We start from the raw sequence: 17,111 nt of genomic DNA on the forward strand, positions 1-17,111 counted from the left end.
CCCATAACTTTTAAAAAGCTTGAAACACCTCCTCTAGCCACCGTTCTTTCTTTTTTTTTTTTTTGGGGGATTAGAGCCCTGGGCCATATGGTGCGTACTATGGAATACAACCCTAGCGGCGCCCCTGCTAGCCAATCAGAATTTCTACTAGCCATTTTTTCCCCGGTGAAAATAGGAGAATTATGAGGTTATGGCCTATTTAATGACATTTTTATTTGATTAGACCAGTGGTTCTCAAACTTTTTCTGTCATTCCCTACTTTGAAGGTGGAGAATTTTCCAGCCCCACCTGACCCCATCAACCTGCCAAAATGCAACATAAAAATACTTTTTTCACATCTTGGTTCCATATAGCCTACATTTTCTGTCTAAGTCCGCTGGATCAGATGATATTTTAAATCATATGTCGGTCTGTTTATGCCATTAAATGTTTGTTTGTGGCTATTTTGTTTTGAATCTATGATCCTCCTGTTCCTTACCTGTCATGTCTTTTTCCCCACTAGTGATAGATATAGATATCTATCTATCTAGTGAGGCCCCACACCTTGAGAACCACTGGATTAGACTAACGTGACTTTCAAACACCCTTTCGACTCATTCATTTAATATTTGTATTATTTATCACAAGTTTGTTCGTTTACCATTGAATTGGCTTCATAGAAGTTCACATAAAATGGACTTTTTGTCACATCCATAACGCCAGTGAAATGGCATTTGTATGATGTGAATGATAACATTCATTGTTTGTGCATTTTTTCTCATGTACATTCTTAAGCCAAAAATAGCAAATGCTCAAATTTCATGTAATCATTCACATCATACCATACCATCACATTTTACTGGCGTTATGGGTGTTACAAAAAACTTAATTGTCCCTATACTAAGGTAAAAATCGTGCAGTCAGCACCAGTCAGAGGCTACATTATGTTGCACTTTAAAGATGTCATCACAGAAGTAGGCTATTGGTTTTACCAACAATATTTGGCAGTATTTTTAAACTACAAAAAGAAACACCTACAAAGTACAGTATGTTCTGATACAAAATAAGAAGCCATTTTCTTCAACAAAATAACATTTTGATCCAATGTGACCGCTTTGCTATGTTGCCCACCCAGGATATTTTCAGTAAGCCTACTATAGCCTATTATTACAACAAACGGTCTGCGGGCGGCTTACATTGCCAGTTTAAAATAAGACTACCCGTTAAAAACAATTAAGTAGGCTACAGTGCAGTACAATAATATTTTCATGTCCAAAATATTGTATTTCTGCATTAGGCTAAAGTAGCCTACAGTAGCCTGCTGTGTAGGCCTAGTATAATGCATTTTTTTTCTATGTCCAAAATATTGCATTTCCTGCATAACAAACTGTAATACTGATAGGCCTACTCAGAAAACTGCAGTTTTGACACTTGACTTGAATGCTTTACATTTGAAAGGCGGAGCTTTCTAAAATATTTGCGCCTTCCTCCTTCTTCCAACCTATGTATCCCAAGAATCATTGCGTTTACAAGTACCAGGCACACAGACATCATGGCGGACGTTTTGGATCTTCACGAAGCTGGGGGCGAGGATTTTCCTATGGATGAGGATGGTGATGGTTAATATCTAACATTTCCAAACAATACCAAGTGTATGCCGTTATTGTCAACAAAAGGAGTCAGATTTGATCTATCTTGATGCCTTCACAAGGCAGTGACTAATGGTGGTCCGGGTAAATCATTCAAACTAGCTGGCTAGCTTGCTAAACGGTTATATATTAGCTAAGTTTCCTTAGTAGATAGCTTTCTATAGCATACATTATATGTATTTGGGAACATACTTTGTTGCATGTTGTTCACTCTTGACTGGATAAACTGCTAGTTTCTTTTGTTGAAACTCTTAAGTCATACAAATACGCAGCGTTGGGTAGGTTAACGTTAGCTTAAGGAACTTCACGTTAGTTAGCAGATGGCTAACATTAGCTCACAGTATGCAGCAAGGCCTAAAAACTTAGCCAAACAGAGGGAGACCATGTGTTAATAGTATTACCATTAGCTGTTTACCGGGCGGCGAGCAGGATTATTTTTGCTGAATTTTAACAGTTCCTTCCAGTGTTCGTTCAGCAAGATATACTCGGCAATATGGGTGCTTTTGCACGGATAACATTTGCAAGATAACAATGGACTAATGCTCTGTTTCCCTTACCAGAAAGCATCCATAAGTTGAAAGAGAAGGCCAAGAAAAGAAAGGGACGTGGTTTTGGTTCGGGTAAGTTGGCAATCATAATCTCTATTTTAAAATGGCAAGTTTTACTTTATGAGAAGGCCGGAGTGCCTTTTATCGCAGCAATCAACATAGAAAATGATTGTCAGTGGTGTTTTTAATTTGTAGATGAAGGTGCAAGGTCCAGAGTGAGGGAAGACTACGACACAGTGGAACAGGATGGCGATGAGCCTGGGCCACAAAGATGTAAGTGTTTTTACTTATCAACACTAATAAGTCATCTGATAAATAACTTCTTATGGCTTCCTTACACCAAACAACTTTGACAAGATTTGGGAAAGATTCTTGAAAGACTGGAGTCTTTTGAGTAAAGCTTGAATGGGGGGCATTAGTTAAAAGACTACAATCTTTCAAGAATCTTTCCCAAATCTTGTTGTTGTTTGGTGTAAGGTGGCCATTAGTTTTAGTCGTTTTGCATGGACACCCTAAGATGTCACATTTCCCATTTATTTGGAACTCTTCATCTGTCTACGTGGTGGTTGCATGGTATTTGTTTGGAAATGATCAGAAGCAGGTGGCCATTTGTTTGACCCAGGACAAGCCCTGTGTTATTTTAAAGTTTTAATCATTCTGATGAAATAATGTTTCAGCTGTAGAGGGCTGGATCCTTTTTGTGACTGGTGTACACGAGGAAGCTACAGAAGAGGACATCCATGACAAATTCGCAGAGTATGGAGAAATCAAGAACTTACATCTGAACTTGGATCGGCGAACGGGCTACCTTAAGGTGGGTAGCTTGTTTTCCTAGAGTGCCCACATGGTTTCATTATTCAAAATAGTTTGGAGGTGAAGCATAACATCCAGTCTTATTTTAGATGTCTACTCCAGCTTTCCTTCAAATGGAACTGATTTTTTATCATTACACTCTAGTAAATGTAGATGTTGATAGGCACTAAGCCCTGGCAGCACATCACCCCCACCCTCATGCAGCTCCATTAGTACCAGTGAAGTTCCACATTATTTACAAAATTCTGCATTATATTTACATAAGTCCCTCCATGCTCTGTCTCCTAAATACTTTTCTGACCTACTCCACCCCCTTCATCCAGGGCTCGAAATGAACAGTGTCCCAATGTCCCGGGGACCATAAAAATTGCTCCCGGGTCACAATGGATAGATTGCTGGGACGGTATAAAAAATGTCAAAAGCGAATTTTAAAATCGGTACTTTTTCCCCTAAACTGTTCACATGGGAAACTAACTTTCTCGTTTGAATAAAAAAAAAAAAATGTAACGGCGAAAATACAGCAGGTTTGTCCTGGCGTAACGGGCAGCAGACAAAAGCAGCGTTGGCCAGCTGATCTGACGGAGAGTATCTAACAGCTTCGTGGTAATTTCTCAGGCTACTGGTTATTTGTTTTCACTGAGAGCTGTGGCCATGACATCACACCAAACTGACATTGAAATTAGAGACATGAAAGACACATAGATTATTGACGGAAAGTTTACATAATAATTAGAGAGAGGCCGATAACGATAACCGATATTTATCGGTTTCTTGTGGTCGATACCGATACAATAACCAATATTACTCTTGGGGGTGGGTGGGGAGTCAAAAATTATTTGGGGACATCATTTAATAAGCATAATTTAGGTGCAGTAATTTTACCTACCACCAAAGACGGACATAACTCATAAGTCCTCAATGGTACAGCAGTCAACAAAATAGCTGTAGCCTAGGCCTATGTGTGGCTCCTTTAAGTGAACGTGATGTCAGTGAGTTGCGAGTGAGTGGCCAGCAACAGTGTGTGAATCGTTTTCGAGTAAATAATGTAAACACTCGACGCAGATAAACGGCATGAAGCTGGGAAAAAGCTAGCGAGCAAACCTAGCGAGGAAACATATTTATAGTTTCAACAGCGGGTAATTGAATAAAGCTGCCACAAAAAATGCAAATATAAAATGCAAATATAATACTTGAATTATCTACCTGACAAAGAGTTTGTTTATTTGTTTCCCCAACTAGCGCGGTAAAGTGTAGACACACAACCAAGAAAGCAATTCGCTATGGGTAGGCTGAGCTCCGCTCTGCTTAGGTTAAAAGGAAGATCATTCACAAGAGGATTTTGGGATGCATAGATTCAACGCAGATCTTGTTAGAATGGTGAAATACATCCACACAGCTGACATTAATTTGAGAAAGGAGTTGTTTATCATGCTCATGTACTGTGTAGCCAGAAAGGCCTTATGCAATTGGGAAATTAGGCCTTTACGGGTCATACACACAGTTGCGTGCGTTGCAGTGCTGGAGACGCATCCCGTTCACTTTACATGGGCTCACGTCATCTGTTGCCTGAACTGAATTGTGGGCCCGTTGCGTCGCGTTTCTCCCGTCACTCGCGTTGAGAAGTTCAGCTGTTGCTGCACCGGCCAATAAAGCCAATCGACGGACGGCACCAACCAATCAAATTACGGTTATACTTCAAGTCATTTGCATAGCTACCGTCGGGAACACCCACTGGCATGCATTGACGGACCGCAACTGTGTGTAGAAGCTGTTAGTAACAAAATATCGGCCGAAATTCTGTTATCGGAATGATGATAATATTTTATTTTTTCCACTTATCGGCCTATAATTTATCGGCCACCGATATATTGTGCATCCCTAATAATGAATAATGTTCATAAAATGTTTGATAAATTAAGTGTTCAGAACTTACATGGTGGACCAGAATGAGTCAATTAAGTGATGCAAGTTACTGAAACTAGATTATTATGCTATGTTTATTATGGACAATGGAAAAAACAAGAACTTGAATTTGGTGGTTAAGTCCGGGAAAATACTAAGTAGAATTCGGGACCGCTGCAGGACACTGTGGAAAAAGGTTAATTTCGAGCTTTGCATATGTAGCATGCTGAAACGTCCTTAAATTCAGAACCATTATTGCTCGTTTCCATTTGGGCCCTCTCAGTTGGAATTGTCGTTTGTTTATTCAAAGTCCAAAGTAGGCCTATTTGCAGTGTTATTGCATAGCCCCAGTTAAAGTCAGACATGATGGTCATCCACACATCCCACACAAAACAACTTTTTACCCGTGTAGACTACACTGATTCAGTTCGATCCTCTCTGGTTAAATGTAAATGTTTGAAGCCATTTAACATATTTAATGTTTCAGTTTAAATTTACATGTATTAATTTCAGCAGATGCTTTAAAATGCAAGGCTGCCTTATATTGGTGAATTCTTTTTGAAAAATTAATGTTTGTTTCAGGCTCTTCACCAAATACGATCTTGGTTGTCTTTTGTTTTGTATAGCTAATGATGTAGCCAACAAATGATTATATAAATAATATTAATGATGTATGTAAATAATTTCTTTGTTCCATCCCATTTCCATAATGAGATGATGGCTAGTTAATTAGTTCACGTTACACCCTTTTCTTAACCCTAATGGTGTGCAGCTTTACATAGTCCCCAAATATATGGGCGTCTTATTGGTTTTTCATAAAATAGATGAGAGGTTTGAATAGATTAATAAAACTGTGTGAACACAAATCCCATTTTGTTTATCAGGTACATAAATTGATTTCTATGTCAAGGTAATTCCATTGATGTAGTTTTATAGTACATGGTTTCATTGTTATACATTGTTATGGCATAATGTAATACTTGTAGGTAGTTGTTGTGGTTGTATTGTAAATACACTGGAACATTTGGTGGAGTTTGTTTAATTGCACAACCACTAGATGGCAGTAGTTTATCAAATATGTGCGATGTTGCACAGTGCACACATCAGCATTACTCAGGGGATCATTTGTCTTGGGGCTGATGCTTGTGTAACTGTCCAGAGATGGTGTTTCAGCCTGGAACATATGTGTTTGTGTTTTTGTTTTCATCTGTTTACTCCACCTGTTTTTCAGTGTTTATTTTTGAAGTGGTGGTCTGAAGATACCCTCTGGTCTATTTACAGGGCTATGCGTTGGTTGAGTATGAGACATACAAAGAAGCCCAAGCTTCCATGGAAGGGTTGAATGGTCAAGACCTAATGGGTCAACCAATTAGTGTGGACTGGGGCTTTGTAAGGGGACCCCCGAAAAGCAAAAGAAGGTGAGTTTGTGTTTCTTTCCCCAGTCATTTGGGCCGTGTTAAGTGTTTTGTGTTAAATCCTGGAAAGTGCAAGCAGGCCTGAAACACCCAGGAGAAAATGTAGGAAATGTGAGGCCATTGATTGCATTCTCAAATACTCTCAAATAATGGCCTCCTTACACCAAGCAACTTTGACAAGATTTGGGAAAGATTCTTGAAAGATTGGAGTCTTTTGAGTAAAGCTTGAATGGGGGGCATTAGTTAAAAGACTACAATCTTTCAAGAATCTTTCCCAAATCTTGTCAAAGTTGTTTTGTGTAAGGTGGCCATAATCTGCTAGCCATTTCTTGTTTGAATTTCTGTACACAAAGTGTACCTCCTCAATACTAACAGTCATTTGTTGCGTTCTGTTCAGGGGAGGCCGGAGACGCAGCCGGAGCCCAGACAGAAGACGCCGCTGAAGCATTATGGGGTCATGATGACCATAATGGTGGCTTTTTGGATAATGTATATCCAGAAAGGATTTCTGTGTACTTGTCCATTGACCTGTCCATAAAGAGTGTGTCGCTTTTTGTTATGTTCACTTATGGGTTTGGTTCTAAGGATAGCGTTTTTATTTTATTTCTTGGGCTGGTTTTGAAAAAGATAAAAACTGTAGAATTAAACCAGTTTATTATTCTTCATTAAGTGCTCAGAGTTGTATGTTTTTTAAGTCATTTCCAAATAAATGTGTTTGTCCTACTTTATGACCGTTTATTCGTCTTCTTACTATTATTATTATTGTAGATCTAAATGGTACATCCAGGACTTTGGTAAATTTGGTAAAATAACAATAAACTTTTTTTTTTTTCACCAAGTGCCCACAGCAGCCATAGCTCTACATCCTTTTATTATTGCTTGGCTTCAGTTCAGGCATGTTACGGAGTTTTGTAGTGTCATTTCTTAGTCCAAATATTTTCTCCCCGGCTAAATTCAAGACACATGTCGATAGTTTTGATGTGTAATATTCCCTATCGCCACAATAATGTATCTTATAAATTGATCCCTTAGAAGTTCTATTTCATTTAGCCAATTATTATAATCGTCATTCGTTCTCTCTGGAGCCATTTGATGTTCAAGCAATCGGGAAAAGCATGAGAACATTTCTTCACAGTCATTGGCTAGTCAACTGACAATCAAAGTCACGTACACTCTCATTGGCAAGTGACTCAAGTTTTTAGAGGTGGGCGGACTCTATAGCGCCTTGGTTGACATTGTTGTGGGAGTGAGAATATACTTTATCGTCGGGTCTTTTAAACATTATTCTTTGGGACGTGGTTACAATTTATAAGATAAACCCACGAGTAACTCATCACAAATCTGGAAATATTTCTTTGAATATTTGAGATGATGAAATTAATCTGTGGGACGATGAAAGACCAATGTACGAGGCTGCTCAAGGTAAGTACACAAGGGCCATTCGGATAGCAAGCTAGCTGGCAGCTAGCTAGTTAGCATTGCAGCACTGAATTCTGTCTGACCAGTTTTGTACAGTAGTTGTATTAGTTGTCAGGTAAAGGTTTGACCTCTTTAGACTTTAGTTATGTTTATATGTTGCTCGTATCGTGGTATGACTGTAGCATTTCTGAAACATACATGCAATGCTCAAAATGAATGGTTTGAAACTGTTGATACTGAGTATCTCGGGCTAGCAAACCTATTCACTGCCGTTCTGTCCATAGACATAATGGTTCTGTCTGTCCAATTCTGTGTTTAGCTAACATTCCTAATGACATAAGTTTGTAAAACTTCTTGTTAACTAATGATAGTTCTCAATGACGCTAATTCAGTTCACATTCATATCTAAATAAATATACCCTAATTTGTAAGATTGGGTGAATTGCAAGTCATTTGTTGATTTTACGTGTTTGCCTGTTCGCGAAATGTTACTCCTTAGGTTGCTGACATTAGCATTGGCCACATAGCAGCTAGTCCCCTTGTTAGCTAATGGTAGCTAGCTTGCTATCGATATATATAATCTCTGTTCAGTAGCCTACTAACTGCGCTGTTACAATCAAATTATATTCACTTGGAAGGGTGCTATTTTCGCCACGACCTTACTTTCCAACTACTTAGCTTTTCAGCTTCGCTAGATAACTTGAATAGCTAGTTAACGTTACTCAACATTAATATGCAACTTCTGGCGTTGCTCGCCAACATTAGCTCTGAGAGAGAGCTAACTATGGATGGTCCAGCTATGCTTTCTTTTTTGTCTTGCTTATTCTCTCTGCGTGCGACATGTTCTTCGTGTAACCGTATGTTTGTTCTACGGGACTTCAGTTCAATACATCTATTACTGAAGTTGGCTAACGTAATTTCCCACACATTGGTATTTCACCATGAAACTTAGGCGATGTTTTGTTGTGATTGCTACCTAACGTCAGCTAACTAGAAACTTCAGCAATTCGAGCTAACGATGGCTAGGACAAGAGATAACGGGTTCCGATGGCCCATCACAACATCACACCGTTTTTAGTTAGGAGCTGACATATCTCGCACAGCAGATACACATTTTGGACGCCAAACGCAATATAACATCCATTAAATTGATTCGTGGTTGCATGAATCCCATTGTTATGTAGAAAGCACTGCACTGAAAAATTGTCTGTTATGTGTTGATTGAGAACCTCATCTAAGTTAAGTTTGCTAACTTATGCTATGTCTTTGAAGTGGTCAACTTTCAATCATGATGTATTTCTCCTTTATTGGAAAGTAAAGCATTGAGTAGCAACCTCAGTGTTAAATGGTCAGACTTTCTTTTGGGGGTGAGCCAAACCGGTGGTAACGTTGTTTCATTGGTCCATTGTATAGTTCTGCGCCGGTGGAGTCCCATAACTAAAATTCTCCGGCAAATGACGGTCAGGGTGCCATAGCCAACATGCCTGCAACAAGAGGCTAGCGTTACACCAGGCGTTTGAATTATTTAGGCCTTTATTTACAAGTTCTTTTGTCAGCTTGTTGTCCGGCGTCCACAGCCAACCTCTACATGAAAGTAGGACAGAAAAACAAGGCCTTGCTTTGCAGGCCTTCGGGGCCTGTTTTTTAAGCATTTTGTTTTGGTCTCCCTTTGAAGAAAGGCATCATTTGTTGGAAATTGTAGGGTATGCTTGGATTTCTTTGTTCTGGCCTTGTCTATAGTTTGAAGCTGTTCATTTTCGCCAGAGGAATGTGAGAAATCTTAAAAGATAAGGGTTGAATCAACCAACCTTCAATTTCTGTTTAGGATTTCTATTTGTCATTTAGTTGGAAATAGCTCCTTTCAGTAACATACAATTCCTTATTTTGGTTGCACCTTTTATGTTTAACAAAATCACTTTGATCAAAGTTTAAGTTGTTTTATACACTTTTAACATAAAGTGTGCACTGGGTATGATAGAACGTTAGATCGATCTGGTGACTTTAGTGTGTTATTGCATCGTTTCAACGTGCCATCACCCCACTACAAGCAAATGTCCATTAGCCTTCATGTACAGGAATGGCAAATGACTCTGAAAGGATGAAAGTGTCAGAGGGAGGAAGACTGGACAGTAGTCCAGTTATCCCCCTCATTCCTACCATTCACAGGTGAACTCTCTCTCTCTCTCTCTCTCTCTCTCTCTCTCTCTCTCTCTCTCTCTCCCCACTTTGAGTATTATTAGAGGTGCCTTTGAGAGTGCACTGCTTGAAGTGTGTTTTCCTTAGGGGATGTGTGTGTGTGCCTGTGTATTTGAGGGCGCACAGGAGTTTGTTCCGTCAGGCTCTGTTACGTAAGAGCTCCAGCTCTTCAAGGAATGCAGCCATGCGTGTAGCAGCACACCCCATACTGTACCTGCGGCTGCAGACAGCGAGGGACACCATAGGCTGGTTGTTTCTCCTTCTCAGGAATGCAGCTTAGGCTGCACTGACCATATCATTGATTTACTATGAGGCTGTAGCTGGCTTTACAAATAATGCAAAGGATTGTGTTTGCGTTGAGCATGTTTTTGGACCATCAAGAACTGTCAACACTGCTTGTTGGAGAAGATTCTGAATGCAAAGTGAAACTGCAAATGCAGTGTGTGCATGATTTGAGAGTGAATGCCTATTTAATCCCATGAACAGTTTCTGTGCTGAATGACTAATAGGAGTGGTTTGTATTATTTGGAACAGGGCATTGGCATCTTCTCTTTGATACAGTGATTAGAACGGTTTGCTCTCTGTACTTTTCTGAACCTGTTTGACTCAATTCATCAAGACCCTTCCTGTGTGTGTGACCGCACAGCATGATTGTCATACTCCCATGACACTGTTTCATCAGACGCGCTAGAAATGATCTAACTTATTTGACAAGCTTGTTTTGCACCTTGGACCCTGACCTATCAACCTGAGCATTAGTCATGCACTTAGGAATGTATGGTCATTCTTGGAAAAAAAATTCTTTTTTTTAAAGCAACACCCAATTCATTGGACTTTGATGGAAGAAACAATCTATGTCAGCGTGTCCTTTGAAATCATCATTCATTATCAAGTTTTTTTGATTCGTCACATGATACTTGATCTTGCAGTCACCCAGAAATTACATAGCCTGCGTGACTATATTTCAGCCTGCCAACTTACTCTCTGTATGATGATTTAGAGCCATGAGTGCCCAACTCTTTTAATAACTTCGGCTACTCTGAGTCTGACTGCTAGATGGGACCAAAACACCCTTTTATGTCTGTCTGTGTGGCGGAGAAAGATCCGGTGTATACCTCAGGCAAGCGCATGCTGAGGCTGGGTCCATGAACAGCTGTTGGATGAGCAAATGATCGTGTCCAGGCGGGTGTATGTGTGTTTGGTGTGGAGAAGGGTTTGGTATCCGGTGTCATGGCCGATGCCAAGCCTAGTTGGAACTGTGATGCTCCCAAAGCACTCCTCCCTCCTCTCCTCTGCGCTCCCCTACCCCCGCAAACAGTGTCAAATGAATAAGTAAACCGATGCGATCTCTAGGTTAGTAGGGCAGTCTTGGGACCTGGCTAGCTTGCCTTTCTGGACACTTCCAAAAGCAAGGCGTGGTGGACAAAATGTCCCCTCGGAGAATTCATCTTCTTTGAGGAGTGTAGGAGCTATTGATCTTTTTGTTGGGTGCGGACCTCATGGATCAAACAGAACAGAAATGTGTGTGTGTGTGTGTGTGTGTGGAACAAGACCTGAATCCCTGTGGGCTCAGTGGCTCTCCATACTGCAGTAACTGTTGTGACGGTGTCACCTCTAAAAGTGTTGTCATGTTGATGCACATGTTGCTTTTTTAGCCACCCAGATTTTGTCTTTTGTGCTTCCCCCTCTATTGACCCCATTTGCATCAGTGGGTCCCAATCATTATACCTGCAAACTCTTTGCTTCACTATAAAGCACCAGATTAAGTTTAAAAATAAGTTAAGAGTTATAAGAGTACTATTAGCTTTAAAAGACTGAAAGAAAAGCTCCAGTCTAACAACAACCTAGTGTCTATTTGTGGATGATTTCTGTACATTTTCATTTGAGATCCTAATTTGTCATTAGAATGGAGTTAAACTCAAAAGATGCACAGTTTTAGTCCACCGTCAGGGGAATTGGGCATGCTGTCTCAGACTCCATCTTAACTAGAGGTCTTGACAGGTCTATAAACCCGTTTCCGTTCTTTAACAGAGCTGTAACTGAGATGCAGCATGACCGACCAGTTCTTGGTGGTGTTTCTAAGAATACTGTGAACAGGAGAGCACTACATCATTAAAGAAGCCTTATGCAACAATTTGAGCAAAAATTACCTTAATTATGCAGGTTGAGAGTCATTCTGATGGTTCTACAACACTTTTTGGGTCATTTGGTGGGTGCTTCGTCTCCCCCTAGTGCTTCTCCGCGGAAAAACGAATATGCAACTTTCTGGTGCGTCCCAACACATCGGATGTAACTCAGCTGAAGTATCCAATCGCTACGAAAAAATGTAGTCAGATTGTAGTTTCTAAGAAGACTGCAAAACGGACTCCGACTTGGCTTTGTTGCTGTTGAAATTGTAAGTAGCCTACCCTTGGGTGAACTTGTGTTTGCTCGACCGTTTTATTGTGAGCCCTGTATGTGTTTAGCCAGAGACTTTCTAATGTGGAGACACAGCACTCAAAAAATACTCCATAGAAATGCATGGGGCTAGTTTGTCACGCCAATATGGCCGTTGTCTACACATATCCCACCCCTTCCTCGGCAAAACGTCGACATGTATCCATTGAGCCAATCATGTGGTGTGATGTGAATACATTGAGCCAATCATATGGTGTGTTGTGAAGACATCGTGCCAATCATGTGTTGTGATATCATGTGGTGTGATGTGAATACATTGAGCCAATCATGTGGTGTGATGTGAATACATTGAGCCAATCATGTGGTGTGATGTGAATACATTGAGCCAATCATGTGGTGTGATGTGAATACATTGAGCCAATCATGTGGTGTGATGTGAATACATTGAGCCAATCATGTGGTGTGATGTGAATACATTGAGCCAATCATGTGGTGTGATGTGAATACATTGAGCCAATCATGTGGTGTGATGTGAATACATTGAGCCAATCATGTGGTGTGATGTGAATACATTGAGCCAATCATGTGGTGTGATGTGAATACATTGAGCCAATCATGTGGTGTGATGTGAATACATTGAGCCAATCATGTGGTGTGATGTGAATACATTGAGCCAATCATGTGGTGTGATGTGAATACATTGAGCCAATCATGTGGTGTGATGTGAATACATTGAGCCAATCATGTGGTGTGATGTGAATACATTGAGCCAATCATGTGGTGTGATGTGAATACATTGAGCCAATCATGTGGTGTGATGTGAATACATTGAGCCAATCATGTGGTGTGATGTGAATACATTGAGCCAATCATGTGGTGTGATGTGAATACATTGAGCCAATCATGTGGTGTGATGTGAATACATTGAGCCAATCATGTGGTGTGATGTGAATACATTGAGCCAATCATGTGGTGTGATGTGAATACATTGAGCCAATCATGTGGTGTGATGTGAATACATTGAGCCAATCATGTGGTGTGATGTGAATACATTGAGCCAATCATGTGGTGTGATGTGAATACATTGAGCCAATCATGTGGTGTGATGTGAATACATTGAGCCAATCATGTGGTGTGATGTGAATACATTGAGCCAATCATGTGGTGTGATGTGAATACATTGAGCCAATCATGTGGTGTGATGTGAATACATTGAGCCAATCATGTGGTGTGATGTGAATACATTGAGCCAATCATGTGGTGTGATGTGAATACATTGAGCCAATCATGTGGTGTGATGTGAATACATTGAGCCAATCATGTGGTGTGATGTGAATACATTGAGCCAATCATGTGGTGTGATGTGAATACATTGAGCCAATCATGTGGTGTGATGTGAATACATTGAGCCAATCATGTGGTGTGATGTGAATACATTGAGCCAATCATGTGGTGTGATGTGAATACATTGAGCCAATCATGTGGTGTGATGTGAATACATTGAGCCAATCATGTGGTGTGATGTGAATACATTGAGCCAATCATGTGGTGTGATGTGAATACATTGAGCCAATCATGTGGTGTGATGTGAATACATTGAGCCAATCATGTGGTGTGATGTGAATACATTGAGCCAATCATGTGGTGTGATGTGAATACATTGAGCCAATCATGTGGTGTGATGTGAATACATTGAGCCAATCATGTGGTGTGATGTGAATACATTGAGCCAATCATGTGGTGTGATGTGAATACATTGAGCCAATCATGTGGTGTGATGTGAATACATTGATGAAACACACTGCTGCTGTGACTGGCACTGGACTTCTGATAAATGGCAGGCCTGTGTCTCCTGCTTCCCTCATGCTGTGTTGCCCTGTCTGCAGGCAGCCACTCGTAAAAAGGCCCTCCCCCCAAACTCCCCTGTTTACCTCCACCACTTCCGGCACCACTGGACACAAGCCAGCCATGTGACGCCTCTTGAATGCCCAAGCTTGTTTGTGTCGCCAGAAGAGAGGCCCCAAAACAGGCACCACACCAACAGGGTGGCCCGCCTCCCTGCCTCCCTGCATCCGTCCGCTAACAGGAAGGCTCTTGATGGTTGGTGGTGGTGGCGAGACCTGATCATCGCTCACACCTTGCTGCTCTATGGGCTTTTCTGTTCAGAGTACTAGTGAGAAAGGCGTTGGAATGGCCGTATGGCCAATGGTGGTTTCCCAGCAGGAAGAGAGAGAGAGAGTTGTGTTACATTGTGCCACATGCCAGAATGTTCACGCCTCTTTTATCTGGCCACATTCATTGGGATAAGAAGTATGTCGCAGGGCCCTGAGAGCAACATCAGCTCCCTAAATGTCCAAAGGGATGCTGAGGTTCAGTGACATGCGTCTGTGTGCTCAGCATGCGGTGTACTCGAGAACCGCGGATCACATGGCCTTCTCGTCCTCCCCCGCCCTGCCTCACTCCGCGGCAGAGTCAGCCCAGCCACACATCCAGGCAGGCCATAATCCAACCCAACCCCACACACACACACCCTCCCTCTGGGAGGACCGCGAGGCTGTGGCTGACATCACGGAGACTGACGTAAAGCTGCCAGGACAGCAGCAGGAGTGCAAGCACGTGGGGATTCACATGAGTGAGACACACAGCAGGGTGGGGAGGGAGGGGGGGCGAGAGTGTGAGTGTGTGTGTGTGTGTGTGTCTGGGAAGGAGGGGGTTTGAGCTTAAAGGCTCTATTTGCCACTCTGAAGGATAGAGCGAATGGAGCTATTAGTTGTGGTTAGTAACTTGTTAGCCAGAAGCAGTGTTGATGTAGTAACAGATGCAGAGTGTAGAAGGTGTACTCTGTGTGTGTGTCTTCATGCAGGCTCTGTGCTGCTGTGCGCTGTGGTTTAACAGTTTGCTCTTAGTAGGAGTCATGGTCACATCAGTAGTTCCTTTTAGGACATTTTCCAAATATGGTAAGAGTTTGGAAGTGCAAGCTCAAAGAAACCAGTCTAGGCTAGTGTTTTAATTATTTTCAAATTTTAAATGGTACAAAGGTCTCTGTTTTCCCCCAAGCCCTCATCAATTCCTAGACAGCCCGACGAAATCTAACGCTCTTATGAGTACTCCGATCTGGAGCCAAAGGGGTTTAGGCGCGAGTGGAAGAAAAGCAGAGGAGGCGACGAGTGAGCACTTATCTTCAGTCTGACAGACGTTTGTTGTTTTCAGTTTTTGCGTTCATGTCCTCTTATGGGATTTTCATGATGTTGTCGAAAGCACCCTAGAAATCTGATGTCATTTCCCATGTCTCATGTGTCACATAGAATCATCTATTTTTTTTGATTTCCACTACCCTGGAAATCCAGAGTTCTCGCGAAGAGCACAATTTGAATTTGCTCAGCGAGTCACTCTGGAAATCAGTAATAATGCTCATTACCCATGCCCTTGAAGCCGAGCTGCACCAATCACATCGGTGTATCTGATATAGGCGGGCCAGAGGTGAGCTAAACAGATGACGACAGCGCTGCAACGTCGAAGTCCAGGAATCGGTCAGTCAACATTGGTCGTAGTGTTATCCAATTGCGTGCAGTGATATTTTCAAATGCATGCTTGGTGCCGCCCCTCGAGTTGGGCCATTTTCATTACTCATAGTCATGCCCTAAATCCTTCTAGATTTGGTTCTGGATTTCCAGGCTAGCTTTCCACACAAACAACTACTTCAACTAGGAGTGTGAACCAAGCCTTATCATGTTTGATTCTATGTTTGAGTCTCTTGGCTATTTGCTAAATTGAACTGGCTCTGAGTTACCTTGGCTCTAAAGATTGTCTGGATGGAAATTGTGAAATGTATTCCACTCAAGCTGGCCAGTAAATTGTCTTCTCAGGATGCATCTACCATGGTATGCCTAGGCCAACACACATGGGTTACTGCAGCACACCCAATATGGTATTACAGCAATTTCCTGTGTATTAGTCGCATTGTGTATAAGCCGCAGGACAGTGTTTTATGCAAGTGAAAAGAAACAAAACCATATTAATACCATATTAACTGCCCCCGTGTATTAACCTCATAGCTGAAGAAATTTGCAAAAACAATGTATAAGCCGCGGCTAATAGTTGAGAAATTACGATAATGTTTACTGCAGTGCTCACACTGTCTTCACTCATCCTCCCCCAGGGAAGGACTGCTATGGAGGAGCAGAGAGTTTGGAAATGTCAGGCTTCTTGTGGAGATGAGCGAGACCACTGTGGATTTGTGGAAAAGCTCATCCTTAGCCTTCGCTAGGCCTATATGTGAATTACATAATCAGTGTTGTTGACACTGAAGAAGATTCAGCTTCACTTTGTCTTGTGGGAGTGTGCCCCGTTAGTTGGAGTTGATGTTTAAGTGCTTAAGTCATCTCACATCTAATGACTACTGAGGTGAAGTGTGAGTGTGTTCTATTTTCAGATCTTTTGGACTACCTCCGGCAAGCATGCTACTGCATGTTATTGGTCTCATTTTGCTTTAAAACATGTTGGCATCGATTCAGTAGAGGATTTCTCCATTCTCCTTTTGGGTTGTTGGCACAGGCCACATTTCTGACACACTGTATTACTAAATTGAGCTGTTTGCATCACATCCCTTTAGAGCAGTGTTTCTCAAACTTTTTCTGACGAAGGACCACTTAACCAATAAAAAAGAAATGCACGGACCACCTAGCTAAAAAAAAAAAAAAAAAGATTAGACCTACTTCAACAGTATATTAGCCTACACAATAGGCCTACTCACTGAACCACCTTGCTTATTGTCTCTGCGCTTTGCTTATTGT

At 41.4% G+C, this 17,111-nt stretch overlaps 2 protein-coding genes across 3 annotated transcripts in view; both read left to right on the forward strand.

Moving 5' to 3' along the window:
* The first annotated feature begins 1,495 nt into the window (after positions 1-1,495).
* On the forward strand, positions 1,496-7,034 carry rbm8a (RNA binding motif protein 8A). Of its 2 annotated transcripts, none has more exons than XM_048259977.1 (6): positions 1,496-1,598; positions 2,189-2,248; positions 2,372-2,449; positions 2,854-2,990; positions 6,173-6,309; positions 6,704-7,034. In XM_048259977.1, the coding sequence occupies exons 1-6, from the start codon at positions 1,532-1,534 to the stop codon at positions 6,747-6,749; spliced, it is 525 nt and encodes a 174-aa protein (XP_048115934.1). In that variant the 5' UTR covers positions 1,496-1,531; the 3' UTR covers positions 6,750-7,034. The 2 variants fall into 2 exon arrangements, with proteins under 2 accessions (XP_048115934.1, XP_048115935.1); XM_048259978.1 differs by having other exon boundaries at positions 1,496-1,592.
* A 508-nt stretch (positions 7,035-7,542) lies between these two features.
* otud7b (OTU deubiquitinase 7B) overlaps positions 7,543-17,111 on the forward strand; it is a 38,524-nt gene continuing 28,955 nt past the window's right edge. Inside the window, exon 1 of the mRNA XM_048260575.1 lies at positions 7,543-7,728. The gene's annotated coding sequence lies outside the window, so the exon portion shown is untranslated. The remainder of the gene's footprint in view (positions 7,729-17,111) is intronic.

Source organism: Alosa alosa, chromosome 13, assembly GCF_017589495.1.
Source record: "Alosa alosa isolate M-15738 ecotype Scorff River chromosome 13, AALO_Geno_1.1, whole genome shotgun sequence".
In the NCBI taxonomy this organism is placed as follows: Eukaryota; Metazoa; Chordata; class Actinopteri; order Clupeiformes; family Clupeidae; genus Alosa; species Alosa alosa.

Coding starts and splice junctions, on each gene's coding strand:
- rbm8a (XM_048259977.1), top strand. CDS start 1,532: ATGGCGGACGTTTTGGATCTTCACGAAGCTGGGGGCGAGGATTTTCCT. Junction 2,450..2,853: donor TGAGCCTGGGCCACAAAGAT/GTAAGTGTTTTT, acceptor ATAATGTTTCAG/CTGTAGAGGGCTGGATCCTT. Junction 6,310..6,703: donor CCCCCGAAAAGCAAAAGAAG/GTGAGTTTGTGT, acceptor CGTTCTGTTCAG/GGGAGGCCGGAGACGCAGCC.